This window comes from Panthera tigris, chromosome A1 (assembly GCF_018350195.1).
Source record: "Panthera tigris isolate Pti1 chromosome A1, P.tigris_Pti1_mat1.1, whole genome shotgun sequence".
Taxonomy (NCBI): Eukaryota; Metazoa; Chordata; class Mammalia; order Carnivora; family Felidae; genus Panthera; species Panthera tigris.
The window spans coordinates 185,429,003-185,455,069 of record NC_056660.1 but is presented as its reverse complement, the minus strand read 5'-3'; the positions used below and the strand labels follow the sequence as shown (position 1 = coordinate 185,455,069).

Sequence of the window (26,067 nt, the reverse complement as noted above, 5' to 3'; positions counted from 1 at the left end):
CTTGCAGCAGATTGTGGAAGGATTTGAGTCTGCAGCCAGAGAGAAGGGGATTAGGGCCAGAGCTATGCAAGTTGAATTGTGCTGCATATAAAAAATGGGCGGATTGGTCTCCAGATCCAGAGGCTGGTACCACCTTCCTTTCTAAAATAAAATCTCTCTGGCATGAAGTCACCGCCTATTTCACATCCGGTTTGCCCTGGGACGTATTACTACTGTCTTGGTAAAGAGAAATCTTTTGTTGTATAGCTGCAGATCGGATACTGGGAAGCAAATTTGGGTGTGAAATCTTCAGCAAAGGAGCACGCAGAGTCCATGATGGCTCAGACCGAGTGAGTGAGAGGCAGAGCGAGGACGCCCCTCCGCTCCCGGCGCGCCGGGACTCGCGGACTCGTGCTGGCTCCAGGTTCTCCGCGATTTTCTCTCGCACACTTTTCCCGGGTCTTGAGCGATCCTGTGCCCAGAGGGGGCCCGAGGTAAGTGCGGCTTCGGACCGCTACACGCACAGCCTTGAACGTGGCTTTTCCTAGCTGGAGAGACGGGAATGCTAGAGAAAAAAAAGAGAAAGAGGGAACAGGACAAGAGCCTGATCCCATAGCAGGTAGAAACAACGAATGTTTTTCTTTCAGGGTGAAAACCGCAGCGATATAGAAGCATTATTCCCCCCCCCCCTCCCCGTACCTCTTGTCTTTCCTTCTTTTCTTAGGCAGATATGAATTTATTCCGCGGGGTGGGTGGTGACATGTTGTTTTGATTTTTTTTTTTTTCAGGAGGGAGCTGGGATGAGGTGGGGAGGGGCTTTGGGGGGCATCGTTTAAAGTTAAGATGCTGGGACAGAAAACCTGTGTTAATGTTCCATCCTTGGGAAGGCACTTTCTCATTCTGGCTGCAAAAATGCCTCTTTTCTCCTTTCCAGTGGACGCTGCTAAAATGCCCTCTGGTGTAGGGGTCTCTCTGGTTCTGAACATAAAAAACTCAACTTATCATTTGATATAGGTGGTGCGGGATATAGGTGTTTGGAGGGTGTGTGTTTGGCAGGGGGGAGGTTGAAGGTGGAAAAGGGTAAGGAGGCAGCTTAGCATTTCTTTTAAACTATTATGTTTGTATTTGCAAGAAACTTTCTTACTCAACAACTCAAGTGCCATGATAGGTTTGTTTTTCTCTTTAAAATGCCAGAGGAGGACAAAAAGCTATGGTACCATGCCTTGGGATTTGTTTTGTTTCATTTACCCCTTCGGGAATCACCTTTTTTTTTTTTTTTTAATTTTACAAAGGCCAACAATTATTAATGGATAAGAGAAATTGTTTTTCCTTCATAACAAATGTTGAAGATTAATGCAAGAATGAATTATAACTGTGCAATTTAGATGCAATATTTTAACATAATGATATTTATCCAATAATTCTTGTCATCTGTGCCAAAATCAGTGACTAAATTAAGTAGAAACTATGAAGCTCACAGCTCTTATCTCTAAATCTAGACCATTTCACTCTAAACACATTAATTATGTTTCATTGCTTACATGCCTGTTTGTAATGGTTTTTACTGATATAAATGATCCCCAAGAGTGTGGAAAGCATTTGTGTAGATGTACTTAAAGGCATACCACATTAAACTATACAGTGCTTAATAAAAAACATGCTTTAAAAGACATGCAATGCATTAATCACTCACGGTACTAAGGAGTATAGATTCAGGGAAGGGCTAATAAATACCTCTAACATTTCTCATGTTATAGCTGCCATTAATTGTAGCAAATTAAATAAAGTGTTGCCACATCTGCTCTTACCCAGGTAGTGCACTGATTTTTAAAAATCGTCTCCACAAACAGGTCCTAGTTTTTCAAAATTCTCTAAGCTTTCCATACTCCTCCTTTCCTCCAGCATCCCACTATCAAGTCTAAAATTCGACAATCAGATGGTGATTGATTGCACTTTACCTAAGAGGGAAAAAAAGATTCCCTTATTCATGCAAAGCAAAGCACTCTAGCTCCCATCTGTCTGAGATGAAACATTTTCTAGCAGCAACCTGGCAGAATTCAAGAGGGCTTAAAAGATATGTGTGGGCATGTTTGTATGCATTTATGTGAGTGTGGTTTGTGTGTATGAGAGAGATTAGCACATGGCTTGACTGTAAAGTGTGTCCTTTAGCCTCACAGAAGCATTAGTGAGCATACTTAACAAGGCAATCATAGGCAGAGAATATAAGCACGACTTCAGCATTCAACAGTGTGTTTCTTATGTTGTTGTTTTTTTTTAAGATAAATACAGTTGCTTCTGAAACCAGAATTCAAAGGTAAATCCAGAATTCAAAGATGAAGTCAGTCATTGAAGCATATTAACCAACCCCATTCCAGCTCCTAAGCATGTTCTCCCCATTATAGACACCAGCTTACAAATTTCAATGCACAGTTCAGGCGTGGAAACTCAAATCAGAAAGGTCAATATTCTCAAATGATAAACAACAAGAAGAGAGTAATTCAAGCTATATTAGAAATATAAAACCTGGAGGAAAAAAAAACTCACAGTTTTCATGTTGAGCAGTATTGTCACCTGAAAGGATTTCAACTTGTATTCTTTTACAGGAGAAATTAAGGCACTGATATATTTCTGAATGGAGAAATGGAAGGGAAAGTGGAGAATGGATGGTCCAGGTTTCCATTGCTTCCAATGAGGTGTCATATCCCAGTGAGGTCATTTCCTGACTTCAAAGCATTCATCTGAACTGCCTCAGTCAGCCCTAGTGGTTATAACCTGATGTTTCTTGCAAGAGACATTGATCTCTACTTGTTCTACTTTTCAGCTGCACAAGCCCGCGATGAAGAAAAGTCCGGGTCTCTCTGACTATCTTTGGGCCTGGACCCTCCTTCTGAGCACATTGACTGGAAGAAGGTGGGGGCACTTTATTTTAAATCTGCATGAGAATTTCTGTAACTTTTTGTTTATTCTTTCAGGGGGAAGAAAATTGTCCTTGGATGAATTCATGACTAAGGGAATCCAAAAAAACTTAACTGCAATAAAATTCCAACTAAGAATAAAGAAGAGCAGTATGAAAAAATAATCATCTTATTTGCGTGATAGTTAGAATACACTTAACACGCTTTTGTTAAAGGAATGTATTCATTCAACATTTAAAGCTTAAATTGAACTTTTTACTGTTCAGTTGTAACTGAACAAAATAAGTTGTTTCCTAATTCATAGAAAAAGTTACTCCAATTAATGTCTGTGTACTATGTGAGTTGATTTTCCAACAAGAAAATTTCTAGCCAGTTGTAAAGATCATAGAGTAACTTGTGACTATATGAAAGTGGGAAGTTTAAAATAATATTTGTAATTTGAAAGTCATACGTCTCTATAAATGCATGTGCATATTATTTTGAAACCATTATTTGTGTAATCGATTGAGGTAGAATATGCCAAACAACTATTTGAGAACATTAAGTAAAATTGAACTTTCCCATTTAAGCGTAACTGCTATGGAGACGAGTTATGATAAAAATTTAATAATGTGCTTAACCATATTCAAAATATTTACTAGTGATCAAATCAAGCATATAAACACATTATAGAAGCAATGATATAAATGACCAAAGAACCAAGGAGAGCTAAAGATTTTTCTTTATCTGTTTTTGTATTTCTTGCGTAGTCTACTCCTATGGCCCATAAGAACGTTTTAGACGTATTATAAACACCTAAGGTTCTTCAAAATGTAATGGAAAGTGAACTCTCATGAATTAAGGCGGAGAGAAGCACTAGCTGGAAAGATATGAATTTAGGAGGATTTTTTGAGTTGGGAAGTTGTCTGTTTTTATTTTCTGCTATTGTGTATGGTAAATAATGACTTACCAGATAATAAAGAGATTCCCTATAACCAGATACTCTTAATCTGAGGAGTTAAATGTTATTCATTGCTTTTGAAAAATTATAAGAAGTGTTACTATTGTAATGACCTGTAGATGGAGTTAGTGCACAGCGTTTTATTATATAGTGGTTCATATGGAATCAAAATCAGGTACTGTAACTGACATTTCTTTTTGAATTATCTTTTCAGTTTAGGAAACCTTACATTGGCATAAGTGTTTAAGAGCAATACATAATCTTGTTCTTTATCCTGGGGTTATTTTCTGACAATTACAACTGGACATGGTAAATTAGAAGTAGAGATAAAAGAATAACCTGATTAGAAAAATCCCATGAAATAAAGATTACTATTCCAGTTGGGATAGCAGAACTAGTTTTCTGGGAGGGAAGGAAAGTCTCTTTTGGCTTTTGTATGACAATGAATACAATTGCTGGAAATGGCATTTGTAAGATAAAACCAGAGATAAAAACATTTCCTGAATTTGATATAAGCTTAAACACAAAGAAAATGCAGGAAAAGGTAATAGACAACCGCATATTCTAGGAATCCTATCAACAATCTAATTGTGCTCTGTCACGTCACCCCATCTCATCTTTCCCCCTTCTTATTTCATGCTTTCTTCCTTAGACCCCTTGATCAGGCCTTCCTCACAACTTAAAGTGTACTAGCATTTCTTTTCCACCTTTATCAAGATGACCTTCCAATATCCTTGAAAGATGCATACATGGCAGTTCATTTTGTGACGAGTTTTTATAAATAATTGCATTCAGACAACTATTTTTGCTTTATTGGTGTTATCTACTAATGAGACACCCTGGAAGACACAGAGCTCAGTAAAAATTTGATTTAAAAAACTAGTAAGATGTTTAATTTTGCCAAAGGAGAGTAAACTCTCAATCTATATGGTATAATGTTGAATTTAGGAGAATGAAAAATTGTTTCATAGAGGTACATTTCATATATTTAATATCATGAAGAGCTTTTAGTTTTAATAGCTTTATTAAATTCAAATTTTATCAGAAAAATGTCCATTGAATTTTGCCAATATAAAATTAAGTACCTTTTAAAAAATAGTCTTTGTTTTTGAAATGTTACTTTGATTATGTTTCTTGTTCTGGTCAAATAAGTGTATCCTGGTTTCAATTACTAATTTTTTACATTGAGCAGTAATATAAACAAACAAGAGTGAAGCCGAAAGCATATTAAGTTGAAAGTATGAAAGTGATATTTTTGTGGTGTTTCTTAGTTTACATTCTGAACTCGTTTTTCTTGTACTCAAGGTCAGAGCTATTATTGAAATATATCAGTGAGTGTGATCCACCCTAAGATAGAAAACTCTTCTCTCAAAGGCTTTTGGAAGTGTCATCCTAATCATTACATAGAATATGATTCAATGAGCAAAAATGATAATGTGATTAATATAAGAAATACACAATATTTGAACTGTGGTCACTATGTGGTTGAAACTCAAAGATTAATGATAAGGGGTAGGAACTATACTTGCAAATGAAAAGATTTAAATAGAAACAATTACTCCAGGATAGAAGAATAGAATTAAAGTTTTAGACTAAAAGTTGAAGAAAACTGAATTCGAGTTTAAGCTCTGCTCACAAATAGCTGGGTTTTCTTAAACAAAATCTAATCCCACGCTACAGTTTACTAAACCATAAATTAAGAATATTGGAACATGTCTTTTTCAAGGTATCTTTTATTTTTAAGACAGAAATGATACAAATTCAATTAGAGTTTTAAATAGACACGTCACAAAAATTGGCTCATAAACCTTAGGGGAATGGAAATTACACACTGACTTGAAACTGTAATTATCCTAAGAAACAAGTTTTAACTATTTGTCTCATCTAAATACCCTGAGAGAAGGACAAATATATATATATATATATATATATATATATATATATATATATATATATAAAGTGGATTGAAGGAAGGTTATGTTGGTAGGTGAAATCTTAGACTAATGCTACATGTTAATTAAATGAAAACAAAACTATTAATTTGATAGCTCATAAATACATTTTTTTTTAATTTTGGAAGAGGTTTGCCAGATTTTTTTTCTCTCCCTAGCATGCATTAACATTCTTGCTTGCCCAGAGAAAACATGCATTATAGCATTGTATATGTGCTGAAATTTATACATGTAAAGAGACAAAACACATTTACTGTTATTTTGCTTACATAGAAGAAATAATAGAATAAAGAACTTACCATCTGTGAGAACAAATATGAGAAAATGGTAAAAATTAAAATCTTACTTTTTTTTTCTTTTTTACTTTACCAAAAGAAATTTTCAAATTAAGATTCAATAGAAAAGAAGGTAGGAATATCCAGGGAAGGGTTTATTTGGAAAAAGGTTTTAATAGAAATGTATAATTTAGATTAATACCTGAATTTATGCTTTTTTTTCAGCTATGGACAACCCTCATTACAAGATGAACTTAAAGACAATACTACAGTCTTCACCAGGATTTTGGACCGACTCCTCGATGGTTATGACAATCGTCTGCGACCAGGATTGGGAGGTGGGTCACATTATTGTGTTTTTATTTTAGAGAACAGTATTAAATATTTACTAATGAAGCCTTGCTTTCCTTCTAAATGATAGAGTAATAAGAATGGCAGTATGTAGTTTAATGGACTAATCCTATTTTTAATAGATGGCTCATTGTTAACTCAATTTACTAAGGTAGTTCTGTGCACATACCTATATGTAGTAAAAGGCAGATACAAACTTCTCATAATTACATTAAAAATGTTACATTTGCTTGTCAATCATAATGTTTTCTGTGCAATGACTTGATTATCCAGGGGAAACATGAAGATAATTTTCTCCCTTCCAGCCCAAAGGCTACATCTACTTCATTTGGCATTGCTATGTTTGCATTGAATTCAAGTAGATTGTCTCTGAGCCTAATGCTCTAAACATTTATTTTGGAATATTACATATTGATCCACTATTTTGCATTAGATTAGCACCAACTCTAGGATAAAAGGTGAATGTGATAGATGGTAATTTTTTTAACCATGCATTTGAACTTAAATCTCAATTTTCTGTAGTAAAAATATATTTTTCTTTCTTTACCAATTAATTGGTTACACTAATGAGTTTCTACTTAGGAAGAAAATAGCACTTAATAATACAATATTTATAAAAATAAGAGTAAATAGTGTTAGCTATTACACACTTTTTTTAATAACCTTTGAATAAGATAATTAACCAATCTTATTTAAACAACGACTAATGAAACAAAACAAAATATTGATCTAAGAGTAAAACAAGGGAAGCAAGGAAATAAATTATTGTTTAAAGTCACATAGGAAACGAAGGTGAGGATCTATGATTTCCAGCTCTAGCTAATGCTACACTTTCTCTGAAGCATTTGTTAGCAACTATTTAACAGGAATATTTAAATTACAATTAAGTGGCAATATTAAGAAAGTCAGCTCTTCTTTACTTAGATAGCAAACATATACAAATAATAAGCTTAAGAATCCAAATTTTGATTTTAAAACTGAATGGTAGACTGCACTTACAGTCTATTTTTTTTTAATATTTTGAATAATGTAATCACATAGATGGGGATCATGGGTCTGTTTTGAGGCTGCCAAATGCCCTTAGTGTCTCAGAGGTTTAAGAGGAACTGCTGTGTCAAAGACACAACTCAAATATATCTCAGAGGTCTTACCAGGTGTTTTTTCTTGTCAATTAAAACGTTCATTCTTACACATGCTGTACAAATTCCTTCAGGTGTGAATTCCACCTAGTTTTCCTTTTCTACATTCTTAGAAAAAAAATCTTAAGGAACAAATGTATTGTTAAGAAAATGGAGTGCATAACCGTGTATGTGATGTATTGCAGTAATGTTTGTGTATATCTAAACATCTCAATTGGCTTCAGGAAAATTGTCCTTAAATCATAAAATTTGAAATAAATTACAAAGACTGCAGGTAGGGGATGAATGTACAAAAAGAAAAACAGGATAGTGATATAACTTTTAGAAAAAAGACTTTCTAAAGTACTAATGGGCATGCATCTGATTCGTTTACTTCCTGCTCCATGACACCAGTCCTTACTAAATCAGCAGAATTTTATAATGCATCTAGAAAACATTGTTTTCATTCTGGCTTAGGAAATCCCATGTAATACTTCAACATATGAATATGAGTATCCTCTGTCAGCTTGGTGTGCATAATTTTCAGTTTGTGAAAGGATTTTTAAATATACACACACACACACACCTTTAATGATCAGCTGTGTGGTTGTATAATACACACATACACACACACACACACACACACACACACACACACACACACACCTTTAATGATCAGCTGTGTGGTTGTATTGTTGTTTGGAGTGTAAGTAATAGACCCTGACTGCTCATTGACATTTAATTATATATCTTAACTATTATAGACATGTGTATGTTAACTCTTTAATCAAATATAGTGTAAGCAGGAAGCATTTATCTACTTCTTATGTGCATACCTGGGTCTTGGAGAGACACAGAACTCGAAGACATATAAGGTAGACTAAGAATAAGTTGAAAAGCTAATTTTCAAGAACTGAGATAATGGTAGATTTGTTAATAGAAACAACTACATTGATTCACACTGCAACATTACTACTTTGTTAGAATTTACTTTTAATACTGATTTAATGCCTCCTAATAACAAAAATAGACATGTATTTAAAGAACAGGGATAGTAGTTAGCCAAATGTAGTCGAGGTATATTCTTTTTAATTGAAATGGATAAAATGTGCTATGATAATAGAGAATTCAAGGACTCAAGAAAATTTAAAAGAATGGATGTGCTTTAATATTTGCTAAGATGACTTTTCTGATATTTATTATTCCTGGAAACAGTGATTTTAAGGATATGATAGACCAAACAATTTGAAAAGTAGCTCAAATTTTTGCTTCTGTTTCTATTTTATGTATCATCCTGGAATGTACTGTAATTAAATCTGATAAACTTGAGAGTTATGAGGAAACTTTAATACTGACTCACTTAATTTTTGTTAATTTTCTTGGAGTGCAGTTTTTAGCCATAAGTGATATACTGGTATGTGTTTATTACATGTATCTCCTGAGTCGTCAATATTTTTAAGTACATTTTGAAAATGTCTGTCTTTAGAAAACTACACCTTAAAATATTAAACATAGTTTTTAGATATTTTCGAAGACACAATCAGCTACAGAATTAGAAAAACATTACCCCCATGATTTCTGGATGCTATAAGCTGAAATTGTTGAATGCATTTTCTCTGTAGTTATTTTAATTTCATTTCTTTACCATAGATTTGTGCGAAGTATAACATAAATTCCAGTAGATCTCCATTGCAAAAGTGTACTTTTGTTGTTGTTATTGTCACATGATCCATTTGCTTCTTTATCTACCCATTTTCACTGATGAAAAGTCCATGTAGACGAAATACTTGAAAGATTATCATTAGCTTCTAAGAGAGTAAAAGTTTCCTCTTAATAGCTTTGTGATCACAATTGAGGTAATCTCTAGCAAGAGAAATGGGCCCACTCTCTTCTCTATTAGGACAAAAGTCTGGTTTTATAAGAAGAGTAACATATGCAGAAGGCAGGGATGTTTTATTCTGAGTATCTTCCAAAGGTATAGAAATGTAATAAACTGAGACTCGAGACAAATGTAAGAAACTCTTGTATGTGCAAATTCATCATGACCTGTTTTTCAGAAAAACACACTGCCATCCGAAGGTATAGCAATACTCTTTGGAGACACACACAGTGGATCTAATAACTAAGCAACAAAATATGAAGCTTGGTTCATCTAGATGATAGAAACCAGTTTGCAGATATTGTTACACTATTTAAAAAGTCTACCTTTTCAGAGCCCAGAGAGCAATCCTGGGAAAATGATAGGATCACATAAAGAAATATACCCTGGAAGGGATATTCATTCTTTCTTTCTTACTCTTTCTTTCTTACTCTTTCTTTCTTTCTTTCTTTCTTTCTTTCTTTCTTTCTTTCTTTCTTTCTTTCTTTCTTTCTTTTTGTAATAGAAGAAATAAAAAGGAATACAATGATACAATGTGTGGAATTCTAATGATAGAATGTACTTTAGTCAGGAACAAAAGAGAACAATAAGTTCGCCATGTTTATATTTTATTTTTTAAACAAATTTTTAACGTTTATTTATTTTTTGAGAGACAGAGAGAGACACAGCATGAGCAAGGGAGGGGCAGAGACAGAGGGAGACACAGAATCTGAAGCAGCCTCCAGGCTTCGAGCTGTTAGCACACAGCCCGACATGGAGTTCCAACCTAGGAACTGTGAGATCATGACCTTAGCCAGAAGTCTGATGCTCATCCTACTGAGCCACCCAGGCACCCTTGGCCATGTTCATATTTTAAATACAAAGTTAATGAAGAAAGCTTTAAATAGACTCAATTTGAAATAATCAGTAGCCAGAAAATACAAAACAAAACTGTCAGAAATTGTGGGATTCATTCTTATTTACAAATCTCTTTTTTTGAGGGCAAGGTATAGAGGGCTGTTTCTTCTTTGACCTAGGGACTAAAGCATGTTTTGGAAAGGCTCTTGCCCAAAGCCTGGTCATTACAGAATACAATCGTTGGGGGAGGGGAGAAGGTAAAAGCCAGAAAGAATGGCAAGATGAGAAACAAAAGGTTAGATAAGAAAGGTGAGCAAATTGGGCATTGAAAATAAGGAGAGGAGGGGAGCCTGGGTGGCTCAGTCAGTTAAGCATCCCATGCTTGACTTCAGCTCAGGTCATGATCTCATGGTTGTGGGATGGAGCCCCACATAGGAGCTGAGCGTGGAGCCTACTTAAGATTTTCTTTCTTTCTCTCTCTCTCCTCTGCCCCTCCCTGCCTCTCATAAATAAATAAATAAATAAGTAAATAAAATGAAAATAAGAAGAGGGAAGTGAGAGGGATAGAGAAGGTAAAGGAGAAGAACACAGAGAAGATGGTAAAAGAGAGGAATCTGTGTTATGAAGATTGGTAGGCTCACATGTTCCTTGATTAATCGAGATTCCTCTTCTCTCTTTAAATCAGGACCAAACCAAACACATTCTGAGTTCACCTTCTGAAGGTTTCTCCTTATTGGCTATGATTAAAATATATTAATGAAACCTGAATTTTCTCCAGCTTCCTAAAGCGTTAAATGATGCAGCCCCTGAATTGCAACCGTCTGAGTTAACATTTGGCAACTATCACATTGGTTCCCCCCTGCACTCTTGGTGGGGGACAAAAACAACCCATAAACATAGATCCCAAACTCAATTCTGAAGGGAGGTTTCAGTGTTTAAGGATAGGTAATGCCCTTCCAGTGACATCCTTTCCTTTTGCACAGCCTTCTATATAGGCTACATTTTATCTATAATAGGACAAAATCCCAGGGTGAGCAGGGCTGATGTTTGCAGTTTATTGTCTGGAACATAACACCAGGCTGAGGGGCTGCCCTTCTTCCTGTTCACAGGCTTCTTAAGCATCTTGCTTACAAAAGACCTTTTCTTCTATAAACAATTTTATTTCACTCCTTGGAAAACTGATTAAGGTAAAACCGTTTCTTAAAGTTTATTTATTTATTTTGAGAGAAAGAAAGCATAAGCACAAGTAGAGGAAGGTCAGAGTGAGAGGGGGAGAGAGAGAATCTCAAGCATGCTCTGTGCCGTCAGTGCAGAGCCAAAGCTCGGGGCTCCATCCCAAGAACCGTGAGATCATGACCTGAACTAAATAAACTCCAGAGCAGGCCCGCTCAAGTGCTCAACTGACTGAGCCATCCAGGTGCCCCAGGGTAAAACCATTTTTAATGGAACTCTAAAAGGATAGTGCCAAAGGAATGATATCTTTCTTGGTTGAAGCACATTTTGAAAGGATTACAGAACATTTTTGACTCTCTCCCTCCCTGTAACAGTAGTTTCTAGAAATAATATAATTTCTTAATTTTGCCTTAGGTTTAACCTCAATGAATAACATCTAGGGTGATGGATGCCTCTCAAAGACTTCATCATTAAGCCAAAAAGATGAAGATGGTAAAGGAAAGAGAGTGAATGCATACTCATCACGTGACAAACCTAGGTGGATGGGAGAAGTAGAGAGCTAGATGAGTAGATAATGTACTTTACTTATCCCTTCTACACCCTTAAGAGATATTTAGTTAAGATTTTCTCCTTTTTCCATAAGTCTTATAGATTTGGGGTTTTTATTTATTTACTTCTCTCATATTTTACTTGAATATATCATTTAGATTGAATATTTGGAACTGGAATATAATTGGGGTTTTTCTCTCAAGGTAACCTTTTTTAAAAGTACTAACATAATATTTAACAACCAATCTTATGCTTCAAAGCAAACTTTCTCCTTAACTTTCTAATTTTCCCAATTTTGGATTTGTTATGCTATATAAGACCTTTTAGACTTCTTTTAGCCCAATTATTGCAAGAGATCTCAGGTTTAAGATGTAAACGTCTCCGACTAAGGAAGGTGACTGGCTTGGATATGTGCACAGCTGGCAAAATGGTGTTAACTCCTTGGAGAATTAGTTTAGGTTCTTTGGTTACGGTTCTTTCTACATCAAAATAAGTAAAGGTGGAAAACTAAGTGCTCCGGAAAAAAAGCAAATCGACTTTTGTGAAATTTTGTGTAACTTTGTAAAGTTTAGGTGATTGGGGGTAGAGAAAGCAGTATGGTTTACCTCTTTGTCAAAATTCAACTTTGTATTATTTGTATTATTATTTGTATCCTGTGTGATGATGATATCAGAAGCAACCATTTTATTCATGTTCAACAGAAGCTAACACATACATTTTGTATTTATATTAAACAGCCAGAATTGCAAAAATTAAGAGGCTGAGATATTAAGAGGACAATGTGGTGGCTTTTGACAGAATAGAAAGATTCTAAGTTACTGACAATATCCAAAACAATTTAAAAGGTTAGATTCATCCAGTACTTTTTGTTGGTGGTAGTGGTGTTATATTTACGTTGCCAGATAATGGTCTTTGGTATTGTCTTTTGAAATTGGACTCTGGGATCCTTTTCTCTGAATTTGCTGTAGTTTTATCGGGTGCTTTTAATGTGAGGTATGAAACCGATGCTCAGACTTTGGCATAATGCAATCCATTTCCCCAGAAATACTGTATCCAGACATTCCATAATTCAGTTGAATTTTTGAGAAAAAGCAGTTACCAAAAACCCAAGAGGAATTGTTAAAATGAACAGAGAACACCTTTTAACCTTTCCTGGCTGAGATCTCCAGTCAGTTCCTGAAGCCAGCTTGTCTAATGAATCCAACCTAGATACCCAAAGGAATGTTGTAGCATGTTTAGAAACTTTCTACTCTCATCTTTTCCTATTGTATATAAATCATCTTCTGATCAGTGCCAGGAAGTTCCTGAGATGAAATGTAGCTACTGAGATTATGCTCAAGTTGTAAAGATCAAGTTATTAGTGAACAGCTGCAGTTTATTTTTTGTGCAGTTACTTTTGAAATTTTTATAGTTTTTATTTCTCATCTTGATTCTACAACCAATGTAGAATATTTTTAAAAATGTTTTCTGTAGATGATTGTGCTTTTTTTCAGGTAGAATCTGAACTCGTTCTTTGAAAAATAATGTTGTAGTGTTTCTGAGATGAGAAACTCTGCCATTTTGGAAAATTTAAGAGAAAACAAAATCCTAAGTGGATGTCATATTCCTCCAAGAGTGCTATAGTTTCGTCTCATGTAACTAAAATGCTATCATGAGAACAGGAAGTATGATGCCTCAAAGCTATTACAGGTTATACAGTCTTGTTCAAGACTTAATATAGACCAAAAGAAACCCATTTCTCCAGCACAACCATCATATTCTTCTCTAAAGGTTACCCTCTCCCAGTAAAAACTGCCTATAATATAAGGAAGAAAGGAGGGAAATTCTCAATGGAAATGAGATTAATCCCTGCCACAATAAAATTTATTTATTTATTTATTTTTGTCCTGGAAGATGCCTGTATCATTTGAGTACTTTGAATCTGAAAACACGAAAGGATTAGGGATTGATTAGATATCTTGAAATGTGAGTTTCTACCCCATATCCAGATATAGTGGCTGTAGGCAGCCACAATTAAGTAGCTCTACATATCAGCTAGGGAAAGTTGCCAACTATTCTAAAGAATTTAGGGAATGAAAATGAAGGATAGGGAGCAAAAATGTTGCCCCAGGCATATTGGCAAGGAGTTGAAACATTGTCCATTCCAAGAGTACACACTGATGGTTATGTAGGGAGCCCAGAATATTTTCAATTTCCAAACAGGACTATTTCCAAGTGGGGTTTTAAGATATACTTTATTATGATGACTAATGTTAGTCCATTTAGTCTCCATATAGTGACTGCCTCTCTGAATTAATAGACAAAAAGTAACTCAAAGGAGGCAATAAACCTCCCTCATAAGTTATAAGTCCACAGAACAGGGCCTAGTGAATATTACTCTGAGTTCTTCAGCAGACAGCATTTCCAGGAAAAATATGGCCAGTACCATATTAAATAAATTATTGGGATAGGCATTCCTAATAAACCACCACCTGTAATTCTTCACTGTTGATTCCCTCTTCCATTTTCTTTATTACACTCTTATAATGCATTATTCACACAGCATCAGCTTTCTTCTTAAATTGCAAGTAACATCATTTCACCTCATTACCCAAAGGCTTCTTATTGAATTAGAATAAAGGTCAACTGCTTGGTAAAATGCACAAATCTCTTTAGGTATGGCCCCACTTGCATCCAGAGTGTCATCTTTTACCATGACCATCAGCATCAACAGACTCCAGATATATTATTGGATTTTCTGTTTCTTAAATATCACACATTTATTCTCACCTTAGATCTTGTTCTTTCTGAAAACTCCTCCTTTAATTGTCTTTCCCTTTCTGCTCATCCTTGAATATTTCTCATTATTGAGGTCTCAGTTCAAAGTTATCTCTTCAAAAGTCATTCTTTCAGAGCATGTATAATGATCTGAAATTAATTAGTATAATTTGTGTATGTGTTTGTATATAACTACGATCTACCAATCTACATTTCTAATCTATCATCTATTTATCCCATCTATGTTTCTAATCTATCTAAAATGTTTTCCCCAAGACTAAAAGATAAACTACAGAATAGGAACACTTACACTTTTTTTTCATAATATTACTATAACTTGGGACAGTGCCTGCCTGACATTTAGAAAATGCTCAATAAACATTTTCTGGTTAAATTAATGTACCCAACAAACGCATCTCAAAGTGTTTTTGGCATCAAATATTATTCCACCCTTACTCCAGTGTGATATAGTCAACTGTACAGGTATTATTTCTTCACTGAAAAGGCAAGAAAACAGGCTCAGAGAGATTAAAGTATTGTACCTGCAATCACACAGCTTGTTCTCCAGGAGAATCAGAGTAAAAATCTGAGTGTTTTGACTTTTAATCCAATGTGCTTACTTCTTACTATACCACACTGCTTTTCTCATTTCTGCCTCAAGCACTAATCATCTTTTTGAATTATCACTTAAAAACATCTGTTATTTCAATACTTATCAGCAGGATATCAACATTGTACAAAATCCCTGGTAAAAACAAATTTACTGCTGTCTAGCAGCTATAGAGTATATAATATAGTGTGTGTGTGTGTGTGTGTGTGTGTGTATGTGTATGTATATATATATTTCTGTGTGTGTGTGTATATATATATAAAGCATATAAATGTATATAAATCATATATATAAAGCACATAAAATACTTATATATGTATGTAAAGTGTATCTTTGAAGGTTATGCTTCTTTAAAGACTGATTTTGATTGGTTTACTTATCATTATAAATTTTATTTATGTTGATATACTATTTTAAGATATCCCCAGGGCACCTGGGTGGCTCAGTTGATGAAGCATCTGACTCTTTTTTTTAATTTTTACTTTTTTTTTAATGTTTATTTATTTTTGAGAGAGAGAGACAGAATGTGAGCAGGGGTTGGGGGGTGGGACAAAGAGATGGGGAGACACAGAACTTGAAGTGGGCTCTAGGCTCCATGCTGTCAGCACAGAGCCCAACGCGGGGCTTGATCTCAGGAACTGTAAGATCATGACCTGAGCCAAAGTTGGACACTTAACCGACTGAGCCACCCTGGTGCCCCAACACCTGACTCTTGATTTCAGCTCTTGATTTCATGATTTCACATTCATGGTATCGAGCCCCGTGTCATGATTTCTCATTCATGAGATCGAGCCCTGTGTCAAGCTCTGCACTGACAGGGCTGAGCCTGCTTGGGATTCTCTGTCTCCCCCTCTCTCTGCCCCTCTCCTGCTCACAAGCACATGTTCTCTCTTTCTCTATCTTTCAAAATAAATAAATAAACATTAAAAAAAGTATCCCCAACCACTGTATTCATCATCATCATCATCATCATCATCTCATTTTACATGATTCCACATTTATCCCTTTGACACTTGAACATACATATAAATTTACACAAATTTTAAAGACTGTTGATCTTTTTTTTTTACAGTGGACAGAGATAGATTACTGTGAAGAATATACTTTAAAAAATTTATTTGCTAATTAATCTGCTCTTTGAACATTTCCTCCAGCTGAGTTATTTTAATTGATTTCCATTTTCAGACAATTTCCTAGTTACATAAGGGGTCCATTCATGTTTAACTTTGGCTAGCTGTAAAATCATTCCAGCTGAACTTTATTAGAAGTTCCTGACTCATGTTGTGTGCTCTTAAGTAGAATATTGGAAACATAAAAATATCTTCACTTTTCCTCATGAGATCCATAGAAAGGCCTTGAGTATTTTCTAGATGTTTCTAATAATACTTTAAGAGTCCAGTGCAATGTCATATATATATATATATATATATATATATATATACACATATATATATAAAACAGGCAAGTTAACCATGTCACTTTTTACAGTTTGGGTAAAGTACATTCATAACAGTCCTCATTCTTGAACCTTTGCACTCTGAATTATAAATCTTCTGTCTTAAAGAACAATGACTTCACTTATCACTAAGGAAATTGCTGGTGAGCTGGAGTGAAAGACATACTTTTGGTCAAAGGAACCTATTTCTTGTCACTGAAATTGTATTCAACTGAACGAGAATGTGGTTTGAGGATAATCATTAGGTATGTATTTGAAAAGGAAAAACGAAGGAAAGGAATACATAAGATGTTAGCAGTGGATTTATGTAAATGGTAGTATTCTAGGGAGTTTAATTTTTTTTATGTTTTTTTTTGAAATTTCCAAACATACTATGAAGATTTAAAAAATTAAATAAACAACATGATGCATTCTATTGGCTTCATGTTTACCCAAAAGCTTTTGTAACATTTTAGAGCAGCATTCCTAGATAAGTTTGGGAAATACGGGGCTAAACAAGGTTGATCGCATTTATTTAAAACATGACATCTTAGAGACATTGGCACGCTAATATTCATAATGAATCTTCCAGAGGCATGCATAATAAACAGTGGAAACTGGACAATCACAAACAGCCAATGAGAAATCAAAGAAAACTGTTTGGGTATGCGGTAAGGAAAATATTTTAGAGGGGAAAATACAGAAGGTGTTGTTTCCTTTCTCTAGTTAATCTTATCCCAAGGTCCAGATGGCTTCCTGGATTTCACTGCATTGTGCTTGGTGCCATCACCCACCTCTTCCATTCAGTAGTTGAGTGGTCCCTTCAGGCCCCTCCCCCACCCCCAGGCAACTTCAGTTTGGGGACTTGGAAATTTTGCTACCTTAACCTTAGGGTTTGTGACTATGTTTGGAGGAGAAACAGGATGAACAGAGAGCAAAAATCAGAAACTCTTTAAAGATATCTGTATGGTTAGAGTGCAGGGTGAGGTCATTTGAGGGATTCATGAGGTAAGGGCTCTTGGTCAGGGTACATACCTGGGAATATTAATTACAGTGGTGACTTTTGGGAAATATCAGAAGGAGGTAGCTAGTGCAAAATAAGATGAAGCACTTGAAGATGATGAACTGGTATGGTAAGTATACTTAGGGGTAGGGATAGATAAAAGATTAAAGAAATATACTTTCAAAGTGTGATTATAGCCATTTGTGTGAACTGCTTTGCATTTATGCCTAACCTCTATATGGCACACTAACAATTATGTGTGGCAATAAATGTATGTAAACTTAACCATGTTTTACATTCTATTTTATTGTTACAGTAATCTTTATAAATAGGCTGTTTGGTCTTTATAATTTGTTAGTTATATAGCATCGTCATTTACTAACAATCTAAAACAGCAAGGGGAAATGGCCCATATATTTAGAAAGTGGATATCTCACTTCTTTGCAGTGCTTTATCATGCTAGATTAAACAGATTGGTTGCTCCTAAAACATCTGCTAAGTCAATTTTTGTAAAGCTACTAGCTACCTTGGGGAGTTACCATGAAGTGCAGAAATTATGCCCTGCCTGCACCCAAGAAATAGATAATGGTGATAAAGGAGTTCAAAAAACTACCCCACACTGCCAAGCAGTTGCAAGTGTGCAGACAGGGATTCATATATATTTCCTAAATGAACATGCATTTAATAGTGGATCCCTGCCACAAAAATAAAAATGAAAGAATGGGCATCATTTTAATTCTGCAGATGTCTCTCAGATCTATAAGGTATTCACTGTAAGTCTTACAATTTATAATCTGCAGAGAATCAAAACTCAGCCTTAGAAACAAAATTAGGTTGAGCCATACAGTTAGAAAAATAAATAAAATAACAGGATGATCCAACTATTTCAAGACTTATGTAGAAAGAAAATACAGACATTAATTTTTTCTCTTATCACACAATTTGGAGTGCTTTTAATTGCAAGAAATTAATCTGTAAATAATAAAGAAAATTATTTCCTATAAGGAGCATACCTGGTATTCAAAGAATTAGGATGCAAATATGCCCAATTCTATATTATCTGTTGTCTTTCTTTTTGTACTGTTTTCATGACAGTAAGTGCATATTTTGTCATATCAAAGAAAGTCCAAGTGATGGTTCCTTTGCTTCAACTAGAAAGGAAAATGCTGAAAGAGAAAGGCCAAAAATGAGCTCAATTAATAAAATAAATTCTAGTTTTTGTGAATAGATAGCATACATTTTTCTTTTTATTATTGTTTTAATTCGAAGTCAGGCCATGACATTCTAATAAAGTATGAGCTCTAGATGGAGTCTTAAGAAATAGCAGATGTTTAGGCTAAGGAAAAGAATTAGTCTAGTAAAAAATACTTTTGGAGGGGCGCCTGAGTGGCTCAGTCGGTTAAGCGTCCGACTTTGGCTCAGGTCATCATCTCATGGTTCGTGAGTCCAAGCCCTGTGTGGGGCTCTGGGCTGACAGCTCAGAGCCTGGAACCCGCTTCAGATTCTGTGTCTCCTTCTGTCTGCCCCTCCACTGCTTCAGTCTGTATCTCGCATTGTCTCAAAATAAATAAACATTTAAAAAAAATTAAGAAAAAAATACTTATGGAAAGAGAGTGCAATAAAAAGAAAGAGATGTGTGCACTGGGAAAATAACTGCAGAAGGCGAGAGGATGGGGGCAGGGAGAGGCAAATGGTTATTGCAGCTTAGACGTTGCTGATGGCTGTGAAGGAACAGTGAAGGACAAGTGAAACACTTGCTGTAGAATGTTAACACTGATGTTGGAAATAAGTTCTAAATACATAGCTCTATTTTCTTTGTCTCAAACTATGTCCTCCATTTTGAAGTTTTTAAAGGGTAAATCCCAGATAATTCTTACATCAAGGGGTTCATTTAAGCATTTTGGAGCCAATGAAATTGTTAGCCAAAAAAAAAAAAAAAGAATAGAAAGAAAAAAAAAAGAAATATTGGATTGGTTGTTGAAGGGATTATCTGTACCTCCAACTTAGATTATAATTTGTGGTACACATTATGTGTAGTATATAATAAGACCTTCTTGAGAGAAATTTATACTGAAAGTATTTACTGTTTGCAAGTGACTTGCTCAAAGATAAAATTCTTGATTTTCAAAAGAATTCATTATTGCATATATCAGATCACCTTCTTAATGTCCTACCTTTGAGATATAAATGTCCTGATAAATAAAATGAGTAGCTTAAGATACTGGGCCATTAGTTCTCAGAGCTACAGTTGAAAATGACAAAGCCACCTTTTTCATTCTCACCTCAAACAAATTGTGTCCTTATATGAAAGCAACATTTTTCAATTTTTGGGGGGAGGGGGTACTATTTCCTTCAAAATTTCTGTGTTGAGTTGTCACCTAACTACAATAAATATGTTTTGTTGGTTGATATATATGCCTCAGAGATTAATAAAATAAAACCACATTGAACTTGAAATGGAATCTATTAAAGGAACTTTTTCTGTGCCAATATATGTCCTTCTTATCCTCAAAATTGAAAATATTTGTATAGGTTGTCAGATTTTTCCCAGGGAGTAATTTGGATAGTTCAGTTATGATTTAGTGCCAGCAAGCAGTCATTTGTAAAACATACCCTTGAGTCTTTAAAGAGTTAATAAAGTTTGCTGCAGTATACTATATACTTCCCAAGAGTATCCTAAATACCTGGAGGATCTGGTGAGCTCTGTAAGAATGTTTAAGCTGAAATCATACCCATATGCTAATGTTGTTATGACAATGTGAAATGGCTTGGTATCATTTAGGAAAGTGTGTCCATTATTGAAGAATTCATTAAGCAGCCACTGACTCCTCCAAGGAGTCTGCCTCCCAAAGTGGCATATTTGGGCTGCATTCTCCATTGAAAAATATTAACTGTGAAATTTCATGTGTAAGCAGCAAATTATCAGGACTACACAGTGGACCAATTTTAGAAATAGCTAATCAAAGCCAATAAATTTCCCATTTGGGTGTGAGTATGTGGTGGTGAGATCTAATAAGGACTATTGATGGACATTCACTGTCCTCATTTCCTGCTTCATCAGAGCGTGTAACTGAAGTGAAGACTGACATCTTCGTCACCAGTTTCGGCCCTGTTTCAGACCATGATATGGTAAGTGACACTACATTTTTGGTTTTCTTAGTATATTTTCTAAATTTAACTTTGGAAAGAAAAGTACAGACCAAGTATGTCGAAAATAACTTCAAATAGCTTGGCTGTATCTTTGTGTCTTTCCATAAGTGTAATATGTAATATATACTTACATATAATGTATAATATTAGCATAATAGGAATATATTAGACAGAGAAATAATTAAAATAAAACACACTGGAGGGAAATGTTTAGCTTCACTGCAAAAGACATTCATTAAATTATTACCAAGAAGGAAAATAAAACTAATACATACCTGTTCTTTCTTTTCCCAACCCAATAAATTAACATGGATATCTCTTCTGTCTGATGGGAATTGGTAAATCAGTAGAGCTCTCAGGATGTTATGTAATATTTGTGAACTATAGAAGCCAAAAAAATCATAAAGAAGTCATGAAGACATATTGTTATGAATTTTTCAAAGATCTATTTGTTGAATATCATTTTTGAAATGCCTTTTTGTTGACACCATCTTTACATAAGAGTTCTCTCATTTCAGAGTAGTTCAGATGATTCAGAATAAAAATTACAGAAAGTATCAATTTATTCAGAATAAAAATTACAGAAAGTATCAATTTAGACCAGCATTTCCCAAAGTGTGGAAGCTCACAATTTGGCAGGGTAAAAGCTCTGATAAATCCCGAGGTAAGGAAACCTGTTTAACTACATTTAAGCTAGTGTTTTTCCAATCATATTTGCCTGAAACCTTTTATATGATACCTGTTGACATTCTGTAGACCTAGTATTCTGTGAGTCAAACACTGGGGAGTGCTGGCTCAGGATAATTACATATGTTAGATCTTAACACAGGTTGAGAAATGTACCAACTATGGCAATTAGAGTCAGCAGAACATAAGAGAGACAGCAGAGTAGTAGATAAGAATACAGATTTCTGAACCAGAACGCTGCCTGGGTTTATAATTCCAGCTTCTGCACTTATATTTTATATTGTTGTATTCTTGGAAGTTCCTTAATATCTCTTTGCCTCAGTTTCTTTACATGTAAGATGGTAGTAATGATAATACCTCATGGGGTTATCACAAATATTAAATGAATTCATACATGACAAGCACTTAAAAAAATCTTGCCTATAGGAAGCACTCAACAAATGTCAGCCATTATTACTATGCAAGAAATAGAGATATAAAAGTATCCACAATTGTGGATTTATTCCTTTGGCAACTTATTACAGTGGTTGGTTTGTAGACCACTTTATTGAAATGTTGTGTTCTACAATAGTTTTTTGCTAAACTGATCACTCTCTGAGAACGTCTTGTGATTCTCCCATGTTGGAATTCTGTCTTACAACACTATTCTCTTATGCTACTACTCTAATTAAGAACATTTAAAAGATCCCAGTCAGATTTAAGGTCAGCTTTAAACTTCCCTGCCTGTATTTCATACAGTCCATAGATGATGCTACTACTCATCCTCACTTGTTCCTAATGTTGACTATTTACTTTAGTTATTTGCTTACATACTACTTTCTGTGAGGCAACACCACAGGGGGGTGAGTGAACTTGCCTAGGATTCAGGCTGGCTGAATTCAAATCTTACCACTACCAATATAACCTTGGTAAGTGAGTAAGCCTCAAAGTACTAAAATGGGTATACTATTGTAATTGCCCATCCTTATAAGATAGTTAGGAATTTTAAATGACCTATATAAAGTGTTCATAGACAGTGATCAATAAATAATAGTTACTATTTTTGCCTCTGAACTCCTTATCATGCCATGTACCCTTCATGGAAATTCCCTCTATTTTGTACCCATCTAAATCCTATGTTTCTATAAAGGCCCAAATCAAAACCTAAAAGATTAATGAAAACTTTTTTTTACCAATCCAATAATGGATTAAGTTTCCCTTTCTGCATTCTAGTCACATTTACTGATGGTAAAATAACAACTTAGCTCTTGGTCTCATTTATAACAATACTTTGTAAAGTTATTTCTCTTATATAAATGTCTTATTTTCTTCAAGTGATGCCAAGAAATATAAAGACACATTTGTTTCATATCCCTCACAGTATCAGTGCATCGCTGGGCTGCAGTATGTGTTGACTTACTACTTATTTAGTGATAGGTTTAGGAGTCTATATTGTCTTTAAAAAAATACAGTCTTATGGGACTCAATAAATAATGCCCTCTTTCCTATGTGAGTTCTGAGCCTTTTTAGAAATAAGGTAATAGAGTAAGGGGTTTGGAAAATGAGAATACCATCTTTATTACTAATGATGGTGGTACTGCAGGAGTGGCTTATAACTGCAGAAAAGTAGGTTTGCAGATAGTAAACAACAGAATCAGCTAGATTACCACCTAGTTAACAGGCAACACTTTGGCCTCCCTCTGTTAAGGCATAGACTGTCTATGTAAAACTTCTAGCATAGAGAAACAGCCGAATTTATGAGTCTTATGGACAGCGCAGAGCAGGAAGAGGCTGAGATAGACAAGATTGATTTCTCCTTCCAAATTTACCCATCAAAATAAATTATTCTTCCTCCTCCCCTCCCTAAATAGAAGGGTATGAGGGAATGGGGAGCATTCAGAAGATTTTGCACTGCTGAAGCTCTCTTCTCATCAGTGGAAACATTGAGAGGGGATGAAGCATTACAAACATCACACACTAATAATGATATTATTCCTCCTCCTCCTCCTCATTATTATCATTATCATCATCATAATGAAAAATGAATATTCTCTATCTCTGGCATCTTTCATAATGCCTCACATAGAGTAGATGCCCAATAGGAGTTGTTAAGGGACAGTGTTCAAGTAAAGGTATATGCAATCAAAAACTTCTCTTGAAAATATTTGATATACTTTTGAGTCATCGGTTTAGATTGTGATTTAAGGAACCACAGTTGTTTGTTTGTTTGTTTGTTTGCCTGTTTGTTTTTGTCTTGGACTAAAGGTGCATGCATTAACCCTATGATTATCATGAGTTACTTTTCATACATGGCCTTTGTCATATATCAGATAGGAAGAAGGAACAGAGTGTCTAAGCCAGTTATACTTCTTATTGCCTAAAATTCCAGAACCAGACGATGTTTGAATTGTTCTGTCAAAGGACAAAATTAGTCAGGTCTACAACTGATATGCTAAGTGGCTAGTGGAAATTATACCTGGCCAATTCATTTGGGAAGATTACTTATTTAAACCACATTATGGGAGGGGCGCCTTGGTGGCTCAGTCAGTTAAGCGTGACTCTTGACTTCGGCTCAGGTCATGATAACACAGTTCGGTTCGTGGGATCGAGCCCTGAACTGGGCTCTGCACTGATAGTGCTGAGCCTACTTGGGATTCTCTCTCTCTCTTCTCTCTCTGCCCCTCTTTTGCTCTCTCTCTCTCTCTTTCAAAATAATTAAATAGACAAACAAACAAACAAAACTTTAAACCACATTATGGGTGAATTATGCATAAAGAGCAGTAAAGTATGATTTAGAGGCTATTACTATTAGAAGGCCAAATGAAAAGGCTATTTTTCAAGACCAGAAAACTTCATAGTTTTTAAAATGAGAATTACTAAAATATGTAATTAATAATAAACACTATTGAATGTTTATAATATGTGAGGCACCATGCTAACAGTTTTATAGATCATATTTCATCTAGTAACTCATACTGTGTATTTTACCTACGTATTATTATTATTATTATCCACATTTTCCAGAGGAGGAAAGTGACCTATCTAGGTAGCAACTTGAACCCAGGCTCTGTGTCCCTAGAGACTCTGCTGCTCCCAAGGCATCTGACTTCATCTGGAATAGAAAACAAAATTAGGACAACTCCTTAGCTTTATTTTAAAAACCATTAATTGGCAATCAAACAGCACATTCCCAGGGCACTAGGTTCTGACAGAAATATCTAGGCAGCACAATCACAGAGCCCTGTTTTCCATGGTGCTTAAAATGTACGAAGTCAGAGCACACACAGATGGTAATAGCTGGTGCGAGTGGGAACACTTCCACACAATATTTATTTAGAAACATATCGGATGTTTTATCCCAGTCTTCAGAATAAGACTCAAATTCTACAGGGACCACTGTATTGGACAGGGTCACTTGGAGAGACTTTTCACTTGGATGGTGGGGGCTGGAACACCGGACCTTGAACAGATTCTTCACCAGAGCTTCCTCTTTGTTCAGACAGTCTTCTCTAGAGTCTTTTCTTGTGCCTTCTGATTTTTCTTTGCTTAGTTATGACCACCTCACTTTCCTCAGGTTTCCTATCCTGCTACCTGTCCAAACAAATAGCACTTTTTCATTCCCAGTGACATTGAACTCTAGTCTAAATCTGTGTTGATTAGAAACAAACAAAAAAAAATTGGGAGACAAATAACTTCTAATGTTTACTGAGAACTTCCTATGTTTCAGACATTCTTGCAAGCTATTCACTTGCATTAACTCGCTTCTCACAATAGGCCAGTGAAATCAGTACTGCCATGATCCCCACTTTCTAGGTCAAAAACTGGAGTTTAGAAAGACAAGAAATGACCTAAAGTCATATATCTGGAAGACAGACAATTCAGTTCTAATTAGCAAGTTTGGAACTTATATCCATAACCATCATGCTATGTAGGGGTCTATTTCCTCTCTCTTGTTTCAGCTTCCTGAAGAAAGTGCTGGCCCATCCTGGCCTAATGAACTCTGACCCTGAGGGTTAGGTCATGCCAAGAGCCACCTGCCGCTCCCATGGCAACATTGCAGGGCCTTTCATAGAAAATGAGAAACCAAATATTTACACTCTTGATTAGATGGGTTTTGATCACTATCAAGTGCTTTTATTTCAGTTTTCATTTCTACTTCGAACTGAAGGGAATGTGGGAATCAAAGCTTATCCAGTTAATTTTCTGTGTGTGTGTGCCTGTTTGTGCCACCAGTACGGTATTTGAAGGGAGAATTTCATAAATGAATTTGGGCATTTCAATGTCTGCCATTAGCACAGGTAAGTAAAGCTGGTTGTAAACACGACAAATATGTAAAAAAAGCAATTTGGCAAGTTTTGACATAATTTTTTGGAATCATTGGCTTTGGGATAGAGCTTGTTAAAGATTTGATAATAAATACATTTTAAGGTTTTTAAAATATTTAACATTTCATTTTCAAAGATCTCCTTGGAGTGAGT

At 35.2% G+C, this 26,067-nt stretch overlaps 1 protein-coding gene across 1 annotated transcript in view; it reads left to right on the top strand.

The window, feature by feature from the left end:
- The first annotated feature begins 209 nt into the window (after positions 1-209).
- GABRA1 (gamma-aminobutyric acid type A receptor subunit alpha1) overlaps positions 210-26,067 on the top strand; it is a 58,305-nt gene continuing 32,447 nt past the window's right edge. The window contains exons 1-4 of the mRNA XM_015535483.2: positions 210-473; positions 2,801-2,889; positions 6,287-6,399; positions 20,835-20,902. Coding sequence (XP_015390969.1) covers positions 2,816-2,889; positions 6,287-6,399; positions 20,835-20,902 — 255 coding nt within the window. The 5' untranslated portion in view covers positions 210-473; positions 2,801-2,815. The remainder of the gene's footprint in view (positions 474-2,800; positions 2,890-6,286; positions 6,400-20,834; positions 20,903-26,067) is intronic.